The sequence below is a fragment of the Leuciscus leuciscus genome (genome assembly GCF_965113295.1).
Source record: "Leuciscus leuciscus genome assembly, chromosome: 3".
NCBI classification, from domain to species: Eukaryota; Metazoa; Chordata; class Actinopteri; order Cypriniformes; family Leuciscidae; genus Leuciscus; species Leuciscus leuciscus.
Window position 1 is genome coordinate 53,999,172 of NC_138727.1, and position 15,087 is coordinate 54,014,258.

Here is a 15,087-nt window from a genome sequence, read left to right on the forward strand (position 1 = left end):
AACACAAATCACAATTCAAATGCAAATATAATTAATAATTTTGACTACAATTTTTTTTTCAATTTGACCCACATTATTCGTTTTTAGTTATTAGTTGTCGCTTGTGCAAATGTGAATGTGGGCAGTTTCCATTGTACAATTTGATATTTAATATCATGTAAATTTGCTTTTAATTTTTTTGTCTCATTAGGTTTCTCATAAAGAGACAGAAAGACTTTCCTTCAGAATGCACAAGATGTTTAATGTGGGTCTGCTTCAACCTGCTGCCGTCACAATATATGAATATTACTCACCAGGTGAGCTATTGCTGCATGTACACACACTATTTCTTTTATCTATAAAAACAATTAAACTGAAGCTCTCAAATTAACATGTTAATTCAGTGCCATTAAGTATTAACATTTGAATGTTCCTCCAAAACTCTTCTCTCCACTGTCACTCACACTGAAGACTGTTGAACTGCTCCAGAAATTGCTCTATTAACCTCATTTCCAAACACCTCTTCTCAAGGGGGAATCGGGATTTTTATTTTTTTTTCACCATCTAAAGTTAATTATATATTTTTATTCACAAATCAACTTAGTCTAACATAGTTTTACTGTAAATTGAGAGAATATCAATGTTTCCATATGGCAACGCTCTACCACAGTGGAATTGCAGTAATGTATTTCCTGATTGGGATTTTTTATAGATAGTAGCATCAACAATGTGATTGTGATTGAATGTGATTTGGTTTGAGTTCCAAGTATATAAATCTATCAATTTCCAAAAGAAATATGCATTTAAATAGCAAAGAAAATCATAATTTTATAGAAAAACGACTTTTTTGACCATTTTCCATTGTGGTACAGCGTTGCCATATAGCAACATTTCCTTAGAGCCACCCCAAACAACAAGGAACTCAGGGGTTATTCAAGATTATAGGCAAAAACACTCAACAGGGCCAAAACCATGGAACATATAATCAAAGGAGCACTCAGAAATGCAGTTGTGACTTAGTAATGAATGACTGAAGAATTGTTATATAATATTACGAACAAGTGTTATAAAAATTGCTCTGTAAAATAACGGTAATCTACTGGCAGATGTGGTTGCCAGCAATGTACTGTTATTTACAACCCTTTACCGTTAATTTACAGCTGTCCTTTTTAACAGTATGTTACCGTAAAGATACCTTGTAAGGTAACTCATATAATTTGGGAAACCGATGAAATCAGTTTTTATACTAATTTATAGTGATAGTACTGTGTTCTTTCTACATTTGAGTCCACAGAAAATAATATCTCTCAAAGGGGTCATGACATGAGAAATTTGATTATTTGATTTATTTACTAAATCATTTTACAGTATATTACTGTTTTTCCTTGATTTTACAGTAATCTACTGGCAGCTGTGGTTGCCAGTAAATTGCTGTTTTTCTACAGTTTTATGCCATAAATTAATTTACAGTTGATTACTGTTAAATTATGCTTCACCCTGTTTTTTTTTAACCTCACTGCAAAATCTTCAGTTTTAAATCAACACTCTGTAGTGTTGGACACACAAGTGTTGGAGTAACACTGAAGCAATGTTGAAGTTAATGATATAATTCAGTGATTAATTAACTGATGATTGAGCATTAGTGATGAACACCTGATGTTAACAAGCAGAATCACTGAAGGAAAGAGGATTAACAAGAACAGAAAAAGAGAAACACAAGAACTACAACTGACTTCAGCCACAGAAGATATTAAATCTGTGAAGATCTCAGCAGAGGAGGATTAAACAACTCCAAAAAATAGCATTACCAGCTTCACTTTACTGAACTTTACTTATTAAACCTGTGTGTGTTTGTTTCAGATGCACGCTGTACAAAGTTCTACCACCCTGAAAGGGCAGATGGCGCTACATACAGACTGTGTAAGGGAGATATGTGCCAGTGTGCAGAAGGTATTACACACACACAATAGTATAAAGTGACCATATCCTGAAGTGTTGTAGTATATATATTTTTTTTTTGGTTTACTGCATTGTAATTTTAAATATTAAATTATGATTTTTTTATTTTTTTATTCTTGTATACAAAAGAGGAAACAAACAATTCGTGTGCATGTGTGTGATTACAAGTTTACATGTGTGTATAAACACGAACTTCTCTGAACACAGAAAACTGCACTTACCAGAAGAAAAACATAAAAGAAGAACAAGAGTATGAACGTATGAATAAATCCTGTGGATCTGGCATGAGTTATGGTAAATGCATTCAGTTCTCTGTGTTAATTCACTGTCATACTTTCATAAATCAAGATTCATTATTTACACACACCCATGTTGTTCTAAACCTCTATGAACCTGTTGTTTTCAGTTGAACACAAAAAGAAAAAAGTTTCACGCTGCTCTTATAGTGAACAACTGAATGAAAAAAGATAGCAAAAATCGAGAGCACTACCAAAAATATAAATCAGAAAAAATGCAAAAAAAGCAAAACACAGATGTGACATGTTCACTTTTCATAGTGACACAACCATGTCTGTTAAGCTCCAAAAATGACAAACACACTGAAAAATGGATAATTTGACTTGTGCACGTTTTCCATATCTCCTGAAGCCAAATGAAAGCTTTGTGAGAGGAACAAACCCAAATTTCACTTTTAAATCACTGTAAATCTTCCCTTCCACTATGCTTTTAACTCAAGAACAGAATCATTCAGTCAGTGAGCGGTCTGATCACATGGAGTTTTTGAACGTTCGACTTCTGCCACTGAAATCCAATCTAATCAGTTATTATGCCAGTAACAATATTACACTTATGTTTGACAGTTTATAAAGTCTCAGTGGATAAGATGGATCTGGCACAGGACTCTGACATCTATCACTTGAAGGTGGACCAGGTGCTGAAAGAAGGTACGGTTCATTATTCTCTCCATGCTCATGAAAGTTTTTTTCTCTGACACATATTCAGCATGAGGCTAATTTGAATTGCAGAGAAAGTGTGTCCTAAACACTGTTCTGTCCTGTAGGCACTGATGAGGATGTTGAGGGGAAAGTCAGACTGTTTTTGGGTCGTCCCGGTTGCAGAGAGAGTTTAGGATTGGAACAGGGCAAGTCGTACCTCATCATAGGCCAATCCACTGACCTGCCAAGGCTCAGAGGAACGTAAGTGTTCACTCTGTGTCTGTGAATAACAGGATTTGCATGAACTTTATGTATTTAAAGTCTTTACAAGGTTGTTCATGGCTCAATGATGGGACAGTTTTTTTGTTTTTGTTTTTTGTCAAAATGCGTTTTAAATAACCTAAAATAGACTTGAATACACTTGGGGGAAAAGTAAAAACAAATACTAAATGATTTGAATTAGGGCTGTCAAAGTTAACGCGTTAATAACGCGTTAACGCAAAATCATATTAACGGCACTAATTTTTTTTACGCGCGATTAACGCAGCGCGTATTTTCTGTTTCACCCGTGGCCCAACCTCTAGTTGGAGAAATGGAGATACACAGTGTTGCCAACTTAGCGACATTGCAGACGCCTTTAGCGATTTTTTTCCCTTCAACAAAGCGCCCAAACCTTGTTTAGTTTCTGAGAATCTACCGGTACCGCCGGTACTGCTCTATCAGCACGCGCGCGCACCTCTCGCTCACTCTCTCTCTCTCTCTCTCTCTCTCTCTCTGCGTCTCGCGCGGAAGAGCAGCGCTTTAATTCAGTTAAGCACAGATATTATGTTGCTTCACTAATTTTACAAGTATAGCCGAAATCAGAGCACAGATATTGTCTTTATCTTATGTGAATTTGATTTCACCAGACGACGGCTCGATTATCAGAATTGTTGTGCAGATTAACTTAACATCTTGGAAGGGAGAGCTGGTTGTCTTAATGGGTCGCGTTTCAGTCACCATTTCAAATTCATTCCGTTGTTTGACAACAGAAACAGTAAAATATACCAATGAAAACAGTTTTATTGAGAATTTAGCTTCATCAAAATGGGCACAGAGAGAGACAAACTACAATGTAATAATAAATAATAAATGTACATTTAGCATTTTCAGAAGAGCTGCCCTGTCATGCAAAAATCTAAACATGTTTGTGTTAGTAAATTGCTCAGTACAAAGAAAGAGAAGTAATGGTAACCTGGCGTTTTTTTGTTCTTTCTACATATGTCTAATAGACATGAACAAGTTCTTTGAAAAACATCTATGACCTTTGAAACAGGTCTCGTCCTTATGCTCTATATTGACTATGGTTTCAATAATAAACATACATTTGCATAAAGCATCTATATTTATCCATGCCCACGTTGATTAGAGTATTACAAACTTGAAAAGTATTAATTTAAGGTACATTTAGAACAAATAAAAAAAAGTGCGATTAAATGCGATTAATCGCGAGTTAACTCATGACAATCATGCGATTAATCGCGATTAAAATTTTTGATCGATTGACAGCCCTAATTTGAATACAAATCATCTGTGATGAACTTGAGTTTATGTGGGGTTTATAGTCAACAATGTGTAACTGTGGTGTAACTGTCCAGTGATTAACTCTTTCCCCGCCATTGACAGATTTTTCAGAATATTTCTGGTAATGCATGTTTTCACTGTTATACGGTAGGGAGCGCTATTACGCATCTTCTGAAAGAGTACAGAATCTCCAGATCAAAAATCAAGCGATAGAAGCATTGCTTACGCACTTATTGCTTAACGTGATCATTAAACAGCATATAAATCAAAACTGCCTAACATTTATGAATCAAATGTTGACCCATGAAGAGGAAACGACTGTGAAGCTTTGGCGGTGTTAATGGACTCGATTGACTCCATCTGTGTTTTGATCATCGTTCTGAATCCGATTTGGACGAAGTCTTCAAAAATGTGATTTTATCAGATTTTTGTTCAGATGTTGCTTTTTTTTTTTTTTATGAAACTAACCCACATCCAAGTGTTGATTAAAAATCAGAATGCAAGAAGCTAATTTTATTCATTTTATGCTTTTTTTTAAATAAAGCAGGCTCTGTTATTTTAATATATTGCATGTTCAGATTTACCTGGTGGCATGCAGGTAAAACGTTAAAGGGAAAATGCTGATTATAAGGCAATAATTCTTAGAAAAAGTTAATTTTAATACAAGACAAAAAAATGAATATATGAAAAACTTTTGCCTGCCAAAACAAAGACAGCACGATGTAAGCATTATGCTGGAATCTATTTGTGCCAAGAAAAACCTCCATTAGAGAAGACTCCATTAGACAGTAATATCTCTATATCACATATTTTGACCTGTTATTAAAATGTTTTGTTCAGGTGAAACAGAATGTGTATTAAATGTTTGTCAAAAATGTATAAAAACAACACGAATAGAAATAATTCTTCCTTTATCACTGTGGAAATCCATATTGTACATTGACCCTTATAGAAAGGATGCATGTGCTTCGTAAATGCATACAGTGTAGTTAAGTCTGTAATTTTATTCTGTTGTTTTAGTCTGCACTACATCTTTGGAGAGCACACCTGGGTTGAATACTGGCCGACAAGAGAGGAAAGTCAAACTCCACAATACAGGGATCAGTACATCGGCATCTCTGAGCTCCAGGATAGCCTCCTGAGACATGGATGTGCTCCATAATTATACAATTGTTGATTACAGGAAATTAAACATCATCTCTTACATACTCTCAATAAATATGAGCTAAAATACTTTGTAATTATGTTAAAAAAATTAAATAAAGGGTAACGGAATTTGGAAAATGTTCATTTTAGACTCCTGACTAATTAATCATGGTGTAATATACAGTGCCTTGCAAGAATATTCTAATTTCTTTTGCCATTTTGAATTACAAATCCAACATTATAATTTGTTTTGTTTGATATTTTAAATCTGTATCTCATTTTAATAATCATAAGATACTTTAAAGGAGAATCTCAGCAAAATCCCCAGTGTTAAATTAACACTGCTCAGTGTTTATAAGAGTCCACACTCTCAGAGTGTTATAAGTAACACTGAAGCAGTGTTAAAGTTAATGAGATAATTAAGAGATTAATTAAGTGATGATTGAGCATTATTGAAGACATCTGATGTTAACAAGCATAATCACTGAAATTTAAAAGGTCCAGATGATTATTCCTGACATTCGCTTTCTGACAGGATTTGATGTGAACAATAAAAGATATTGAAGATGTATTGGGATGCAGTGATGTCTCACATCTGTATAGCAATGAGTAAATTACTCCTTTCTAGAACACTCAAGAAGCAAAACCTCACAAGCACTGCTGTGTGGAGATGTTCAGGTCTGGAAACTGGTTTAGAAAAGGAAAATAACACACATCACACAGAAGGGGCATTTTGATCATATAACGTATTGAGTTGTTCTTATTTCCCTCGGTTGTACAGAGAGAAGGAAAGAGAGATACATTCATAAATTTAAGTTGGACAAAAGTGCTTCACAATCGTCAATGCAGATAGAAATTGTTGTCAGGCCAGTTTCTCTCAGCCCACATACAGAAACCATGATGACCCAGATCTGGACTACAGACATGAGCCACTGGCTCAATCATAGCCAAATAATAACCCATTCCCTATATATTAAATGGCTTAAATATGTTCAAAAATATATGAAATAATAGATTGCATTAATATATTACAATATATTGAATAATACATAAGAAATTGCCACTTTTCATATATTGAAAAATATGTGAATATATTTACACTGTAAAATGTAATTAGTTGAGTAGTGTTAGAAAACTTGAGGAAACTGATTGCTTTAAATTTCTCAAGAATGTTTTACTCAAAGTTGCTAATACAAAGACATAAAGAGTGTTCAGAAAATAATAGACTGCATTTATTTGTGTTTTATTAAACTGCAAATACTTTATGCATGTCTGAAACTCAACTGAATAAACTAAAGACAATTAAAACTAAAATAAACATTAACTTACAGTAGTTAATAGACATCACTGCAATACAGTCACTGTTTTTTAAATAAAGCAACATGCAGCATCTCATCAATATTTGCAGATCTTCTCCTGGACTGAAGCACAGGCTCTACTCTTCAGCACAAATGGTGACCCACAAAACTCAACAGAAACCCTTTAAATCCCAACAGAACATTAAACACTAACAGATCTCTGAAGATCTCAGCAGAGGAGGATTAAACAACTCCACAAACAGCATTACCAGCTTCACTTATTACTAACCAGACTGACTTTATTTCTGTCAGACGTCTACAGAAGCTCTTAATGAGAATTAACAGAGGTTTAGATGTTGATGATTTATTGAAAAGTAATAAAGTTTGTAGCAGCATGATGGAGATCATCTAGGCTACTTATGTAACCCCAGGGAATGGAGACGTCACGTCCGACTGGAACTGACGAATTGGGATCCCGTCTGAGAGCCCAATAACCTTCGAGTGGTAACAGAACAAGCCAATGGACATTGTGATTTGCAATCGCAGCGCACGAACGGGACACAGCAATGCAGGCGTTGCGACAGTGCTGACAATGTTTTGCGACATTGTTAATTGTTATTAAGCAATAAGGCATAATATATATATATTTTTTAATTACAAGCATGTCATGTCATAATTCTTAAACAGAATTATGGTTAAGTATCATATTTCTTATCATAGTTTTTTATCGAAAAATATCGTAGATGGTGAATTTTTTTTTATCTCTAAACATGTCGGATAGCTGTATGATATGCTACTATCTAAGCTAACTAAAAAAAACACTAAGAACGAGAAATGTTTAATTTCACAATCTATAGCTTCGGTTATACTAGTATAAGTTAAAAGACGATAATGGTCGTTATAACGTAGTTCAAATATGTTCACAATATAATAAAGTGATATCTGATTTGTAACCAGGCACTAAAGCGATTACCCACAAAACTTTGCTTTGAACCAATCGGATTGCTTGGGTCCTAAGCTGGGACTCATTCGCTGGGACTCATCTCTTCACCACAACGGCCTGAATTCCAGGCACATTTAGCTGACCGAAAATGCCTGCAGGCCCCCGAGCCTCTTGACGGAGGTGAGCGCACTCAGGAGTACTGTCTTAAGAGGCACAACTGACTACAAAGTTTAGTCTGGTTTATTGATTTATAAAGCACATTTTAAAACAACAGATGTTGAAACCAAAGTATTGTACAAGAAATCTAAAACAGAATTAAAACAGTTTAAAGGAACACGCCGACTTTTTGGGACTTTAGCTTATTCACCATATCCCCCAGAGTTAGATAAGTCCATACATACCCTTCTCATCTCCGTGCGTGCCGTAACTCTGTCTGACGCACCCACCGCTAGCCTAGCTTAGCACAAAGACTGGAGGTAAATGGCTCCAGCTAGCATACTGCTCCCAATAAGTGACAAAACAACACCAACATTTTCCTATTTACATGTTGTGATTTGTATAGTCACAGCGTGTACGAATAACAAGGTCACATGAGACTAGTGTTGTCACGATACCAAAATTATTGTTTCGATACCGATACCAAGTCAAGTATTGCGATTTCGATACTTTTTCGATACTTTTCCTGAAAATATCATTGCTGTGCTTTATTTTAAAACCGGGACAACATTCTAATCATATAACACACTAATAAATTAACATATTAACAGCAGATATATTAAACATTTGAACAAAATATGAAATACAAAAATATAAAAAATAAATTAGAGCAATGACATTCAAGGTAAAAAAATATATAAATTTAGCAGCATTATCTCATTTATCATAAGAAACATAAAGCTTTATCTTTATCTTGAACTTTGAATAAAAATATGAACAGCGTTTATATTAAACAATGTTTAATATTGGTAACATATGATAAGCCTCATTGGTGATATATTTGACATGTGGGGAGAGAGAGATGTGTGGAAGGCCTATACTTCATGTTAAACATAAATATATAGCAGCAAAGACAACGTCGGCAGTGTTGACGGCAAAATAGGCTACAGAATAATTCGTTCTGTATTGAGAGGTGCAATATTTGAAAATCGATAATATTTTTTTTAAATGACATTTATTGTATTTATGTCAAAACGTTCAAACATCAAAATGTCATTTATTAATATGTATTCGTGTCAAAATGACATAGAAACATCTTTTCCTATTCTATTTTGCCTGGAAACGCTCCCAACACGCTTGCGTGTCGCGTGAAAAATAGGCGTCGGTTCTATTTGTAGCATGCACGCGTTTTCCGCGCGTCTCGAGCTGAGCCCAGACGCGTGTGTCACGCAGGCAGTTAACATGGGAGCCGAAATAAAAACGGACACGACACGCAGCCAGTGTGTCGACTCGCCGGCCTTACAAATCTGGAACGCAGTCATTCTTAGAAGTATCGATACTAATAAATTAAGGAATCGTGACGTTTTTAATTTCCGATTTACTTTTGAAGTATCGGTGCACCGTGCAACAGAGAAAGGTAGGCAACGTACCATATGTCACTCCTCGCGTCATCTTTTTCTACGAGTCGTGGACCACTTGTGCTCGCACATGCAGCCATCTCGCTGTAGTGTTTTGTCCATGGTTTTGTCACATGACACTGACAGCGGCAGGTTCTTTGCTGCGTGCGTCAGGAAAAAAACACAGACCTCCATAGGGAGGCGTTTTTTTTTTTTTTTTTTTTTTTTTTTTTTTTTTAAGTATCGATACTGAACAATTTAGGTATCGTGACGTTTTTCATTTCCGAGTATCGCGATACTTTTGAAGTATCGGTACACCGTGCAACACTACATGAGACACAACCATCTTCTAACCGTATACATACTGGGAACTATATTCTCAGAAGGCGAAGCACTGCTACTTCTGCGGAGTGATTTACTCCAACTCTGAGCGAACTCTCAGCTCCTCACCACGGGCTTCTCAGGTGCTGCGAGCAAATCACTCCGCCGAAGTAGCAGTGCTTCAGCCACAGCCTCAGATGAAATCAACTGAAGAGAAAAGAAGACATTAAATCTGTGAAGATCTCAGCAGAGGAGGATTAAACAACTCCACAAACAGTATTACCAGCTTCACTTATTACTAACCAGACTGACTTTATTTCTGGCAGACGTCTACATAAACTCTTATTGTGAATGAATAGAGGTTTAGATGTTGATGTTCTATTATTTCGTCATGGAGAGTTTGCTTTAGTTTGTGACCCTTGACTTTTAGACACATATTTTCTCTGGCTGCTGTACCTGTGATTGTAAGACACATTTGCTATGGCAGGAAAAGCCAAAAGACAACGCATTCAGGTGATGTTGTTTTGTTATTGATGATAACAACCAGGGATGTAGTGGAGGCTAAACGCACGTAAACGCCGTTTGCGCACCTCCCAAAATTCGGAAATAGCGTTTACCCACGTCCAAAGTGCGTTTATCCACCTCTAAATTTCACGTTATTTGAGCGGACTTTGCTTTTCCAGTGCGTGATCGGTACATGATTCGAGCATTTGGGCCGTTAACGACAGAGCATAACGCGCAGCGCAAACACAGAGTGGAACATTGAGCAGAGAGCGCAGCGCACCGATACACACACACTTTTTTTTTTTTTTTTATTCTTTACAGACAGCTGGTTTAATGTAGGAAACCCAACTGTACAAGAGATTCAGAGGGAATCAAGCCTGCACCAGGTTAAAGACTTTTCCCTCTACAGGGAAACACTGATCCACATTTTTCAGACATATTATAGACCAAACAACTAATCGATTAATCGAGAAAATATTCAACAGATTAATCGACTATGAAAATAATCCCAAATCTCTAATCATTATGTACAAGTGCATTGCATTGGAAGCCCTGGATATAAGCCTTCCCTCTCTATCTCTCATTAATATTTTTGCTCTCTCTGTTTTGTCATTTAGTAAACTTTATAGATTTTTCAACCATATTATTCCTTCTTGAGTCTCTTTAACAAGAACTTAGATTAATGTATGAATTGAATAGTTTGTGTTTTTTGTGTGACCTATGATGAGAGAACAACCAGTAATACCCTTGGTAGTACCATCAAATGATAGCCTATAGCGATGTCATCAGGATACACATACACCGGTAGGCAGTGACCCACCTTACCGGGTGACCATGTCGTGGTCCACCAGAATTTATAGTTTACCCACCTCTTTTTTTACCACTACACCTCTGATAACAACATAATCATCATCTAAACTCAGTATTCAGTGTTTGAGAGGTGTTATTAATTTTTATATTTTTGATTATAATAGCCCTGTGATTATACAGAATGAGATCCAGGAATGTCATAATCATTTGTAAAGGGTTTTGAATGCATAATAAGACACATTTCATCTACTGTATTCTTCAGACACAAAGAGACATCAAGAATCAGCGAATGAATCTCAAAAATGGTGACGATCAAAAGCTTCATGCTGCAATGCATGCTGGGTACACAGCAAAATCCCTAGTGTTAAATTAACACTCCTCGGTGTACATATGTGTCCACACTACAGTGTTAAAATTAACACTGAAGCAGTGTTGAAGTTAATGAGATAATTAAGTGATTAATTAAGTGATGATTGAGCATTATTGAAGATACCTGATGTTAATCAGCAGAATCATTGAAGGAAAGAGAAACAACAAGAACAGAAAAAAGAGAAACAAGAACTACAACTGACTTCGAGCCATTACACATAATAGCACTTTTTATTTAACCAGTTTGACTTTATTTCTGTCATACATCTACACACGTTCTTATTTAGATTTAACAGAAGTTTAGATGGTAATGTTTTATGGAATGTTTCGTTTCATGTCACCATTATGGTGATCAGTGTTTACTTTAGTTGGGCTCCTTTTTAACATTAGTTTTTCTCTGTCTGCTTCAACTCTTTGTTTATAAAGCACATTTGTTGTGGTTAGAGAAACTATGATCTGGGCTGTGTTTCTCAAAAGTATCGTAAGCTTAATTTGATCGTACAGACTATTTGTTGCAATTGATCTACGATCAAGTTAGGCTTAAGATCCTTTTGGGAAATGCAGCCCTGGTTATATTTCGATGATGAACTTACTAGTGACTTGATTCACTGATCTCACCCAGCATTACAAACTGATTATACAAATGCTTTATAAATTTTTCACTACAGTAGTTAATTTCATCAATAATTTAATAATCTGAAAGATTTAAAATCACACACAGACATCAAGAATCTACATATGAATCTCAACAATGGTGACAATCAAACAAATGCTTCATGTTGCAGTGCATGATGGGCAGTGGCGGTTCTGGGATTTTTCTGTAACAGGGGCCATTAAGGGGCCACATGTTACATTCAGGGGCCAAATACAGGGTACATTTAAGCACACAAAATAATTTATTCAGTACGGTGCAAATACATTTCGGCAGTCATTCCTTTTTCAAACGCTCTAATAAAAATTATGAGCCAGTAAAGTTCTTAATGATTTTTTTATTTATTTATACTGTGCATAAAGGACACAATGCACTTCTTTCTGAATTCTACCTTTTAAGTTTCATAATCATGTTGTCGCTTATAAACAGTAAATTATTGTTAATTGTTTGGGGGTGGAATTGCATCTGTGATTGTTGTGAAGAATTCTCCGGTTGCTCTTCTCGTCGACGATTGATGGGTGGGGATCTCTAGGCACCTCACGATTCGATTCGATTACGATTCAGAGGGTAACGATTATCGATATTAACAAATTTTTATTTTTATTTTTTTTACTACTTGGTACTTTTAAAGCAAATTTATTTATGTTATTTATGATGACCCATAACAAACTTACTTCCAATACTTCCTATATTAATTTTATTAATAAAACAAATGAAGTGATTTGGCAAGTCAACTGTAAGGTTTGCCAGCATTTGTCCCAACATTGCAAAGAACCAACAGGAAAATAAATGTGTGCCTGTACTAGCAGCGTACTTGTAGTAAATTAATACAAACTTCAGCATATTCTGAATCTCTAGCATTTAATAATAGACTTCTAACCAACATCCTCTTGTTATTTCCAATGAGCAATATAATCCTTCAGACAAAAAAAACAACAACACATTTTGCTGTAGCAAAATCACAAACAGTTTTCGTTCAAAAATATAGAATTATGTACCAGCAGCTCTCATACAAACATAATGCTTGTGGACTTACGCATATTCTGAATAATTAGTAACATACAAAGCCACTCTTATACACAACTAAATAATAAAGAGTTATAACTTGAAATGTTTGCTGTATACCACAATCAAAAACAGCTTATACAAAAAAAGTGAATGAACATCTGCAGTATTCAGTCAAAATGTAACTTTTTGTGACTGGCATTGCACATATTGCAGGGCAGTATAACGTACGTATCGAACCGAACCGTTACACCCCTAGTCACAAGGGTGGCAGAGTGAGTTGAGTTGGGCTGCTGCTGTTATTTTTGCAAACTTGTATGATTATCTCTGACTAGCGAGCTAGCGCTAGCTAGTTAGCTTAAGTCAATTACAATTTGTGTCACTTAGTAGGGGATAATATAAGGATATTACTTACGCATTATTTTACCACTCTACAGATAAAGGTCGTCGGGAAACTCAATTCGCATATCTACCCCGAATTGATAAAATAAAATAAAATTCTGTATCAAAAATTATAAGGAAACACCAGTACTTTGTTTAGGCTTGGTCTGTAGGGAATTCCAAACCTGCGCACATATATTCAAACGCACATAACTATAGAACCAATTCTTAATGCGCATGTGAACACCATCAGCGTTTCTCACAGGTTCGCGTTTAAAGTCTGTGTGGAGAGAATGGTGTCGTCTTAAGGCCAATTTATACTTCTGCGCCGAGTGTACGCCGTAGTGTACGTCGTAGGCTACGCACGTAGGCGACGCCGTCGTGAGCATTTATACTTCTGCGAATGTCTGTGTTGCTCTGCAGTTACACCGCCGAAACGCTAGTTGGCGCGGGTGGGTTTTAATGTTCCACTGTGTTTACATTCCTCGCGGCTGTTTTGAGTTTAGGTTTCTACGAGCAATGGCGACTGAAGGAGTCATACAGATGGCTGTATTTCCGCACTTCTTCAAGCAATCTCTCGGTCACTTGGTTTATTTCCATGGCTCTTCACTGATCTTCGGAATTTAAAAATGGCGGGCGGTGCAGAGTGCAGAAGATCATTCCGGAAATGCGTAGGAGGAAACGCGATGCTATCCAGCCGACCAATCACAGATCTTGCGGTCCGCGTCGCCGCGACGCGTAGTTACATTTTTGAGGAGGTGCGCGTCAGGGTACGGCGAAGGGTACGACGTATGGTACACGTCAATGCGTATGCTACGCCGTACCTTCTACGCGCACCCGACGCAGAAGTATAAATTGGCCTTTAGGGTACGCCGAAGGGTACGCGCGCTACACACAGCCAGAGCCATGGAGAGAAAGAGTTGCGACACTCTTTGATGTCGCCGCTATGGCTGTCACGTGGTTCATGTAAGCCCCAATAGTTCCAAACATACGCTGGCTGTTATGTTCTTCTATGGGACAGACAGCAGCGATTGCATTATTGAACGGTCGGTAGATATAAAATAAAACACACACCCAAGTACTTTTTCAGCTGTTATTGCATTATGTTAATGTCAGTTTTGCATTTGGAGATAAGTTTTAAGCTATATTTTTGGAAGGAAAAGCTTAGTGTTCATGTTCGCATGGGTAGTAGCACTGGCTTTAGCGGCTCTAACTTAACTTTTCCATATCATTCATCTGATGATGGACGTCTCATGATATTTATTTTAGCACAACTGGGCTGTATTAGGCTATTGATTCCCTTTATTTTGCTTATAAATTCCGATTCAGCCATTAGCCTACCTTCGTGATCACGCAAAGAGGTCTGCCGTGGCGGTCCGTTCAGAATTCGCTTAGAAGCTAGCTCACTTCTTCTGATGAAAGTGGCCACCCCCAGGACCACAACGTGAAACATGATCATGTTGAGACTAAAAATACAATTTTAAGATTAAGCCATACACATTATCAAAACTATAACAGATTAAAAACGAATTTACGCTTTTATGTTTGGGTATATAAGTGCAGAGTGAAGATTTTTCTCTATGGCTCTGGGTTAGTGTACAGAGTAGGCTAAGAGTAAGGTTAGCTGTAACTCAATCCAAGTAACTTAAAGGTATAGCGGAGGATGTTT

At 36.5% G+C, this 15,087-nt stretch overlaps 1 protein-coding gene across 3 annotated transcripts in view; it reads left to right on the top strand.

Moving 5' to 3' along the window:
* The window catches only part of LOC309493636 (complement C3-like), a 233,196-nt gene that overhangs the window by 76,864 nt on the left and 141,245 nt on the right, over positions 1-15,087 (top strand). For 2 of the 3 annotated variants that reach the window (XM_082162783.1, XM_082162785.1), the window contains exons 36-41: positions 191-296; positions 1,840-1,929; positions 2,146-2,232; positions 2,799-2,882; positions 2,999-3,134; positions 5,457-6,154. The exons of the other annotated variant lie outside the window; for it this stretch is intronic. In XM_082162783.1, coding sequence (XP_082018909.1) covers positions 191-296; positions 1,840-1,929; positions 2,146-2,232; positions 2,799-2,882; positions 2,999-3,134; positions 5,457-5,598 — 645 coding nt within the window. In that variant the 3' untranslated portion in view covers positions 5,599-6,154. Of the gene's footprint in view, positions 1-190; positions 297-1,839; positions 1,930-2,145; positions 2,233-2,798; positions 2,883-2,998; positions 3,135-5,456; positions 6,155-15,087 lie in introns of those variants that run through there. 3 annotated transcript variants of the gene reach the window in all.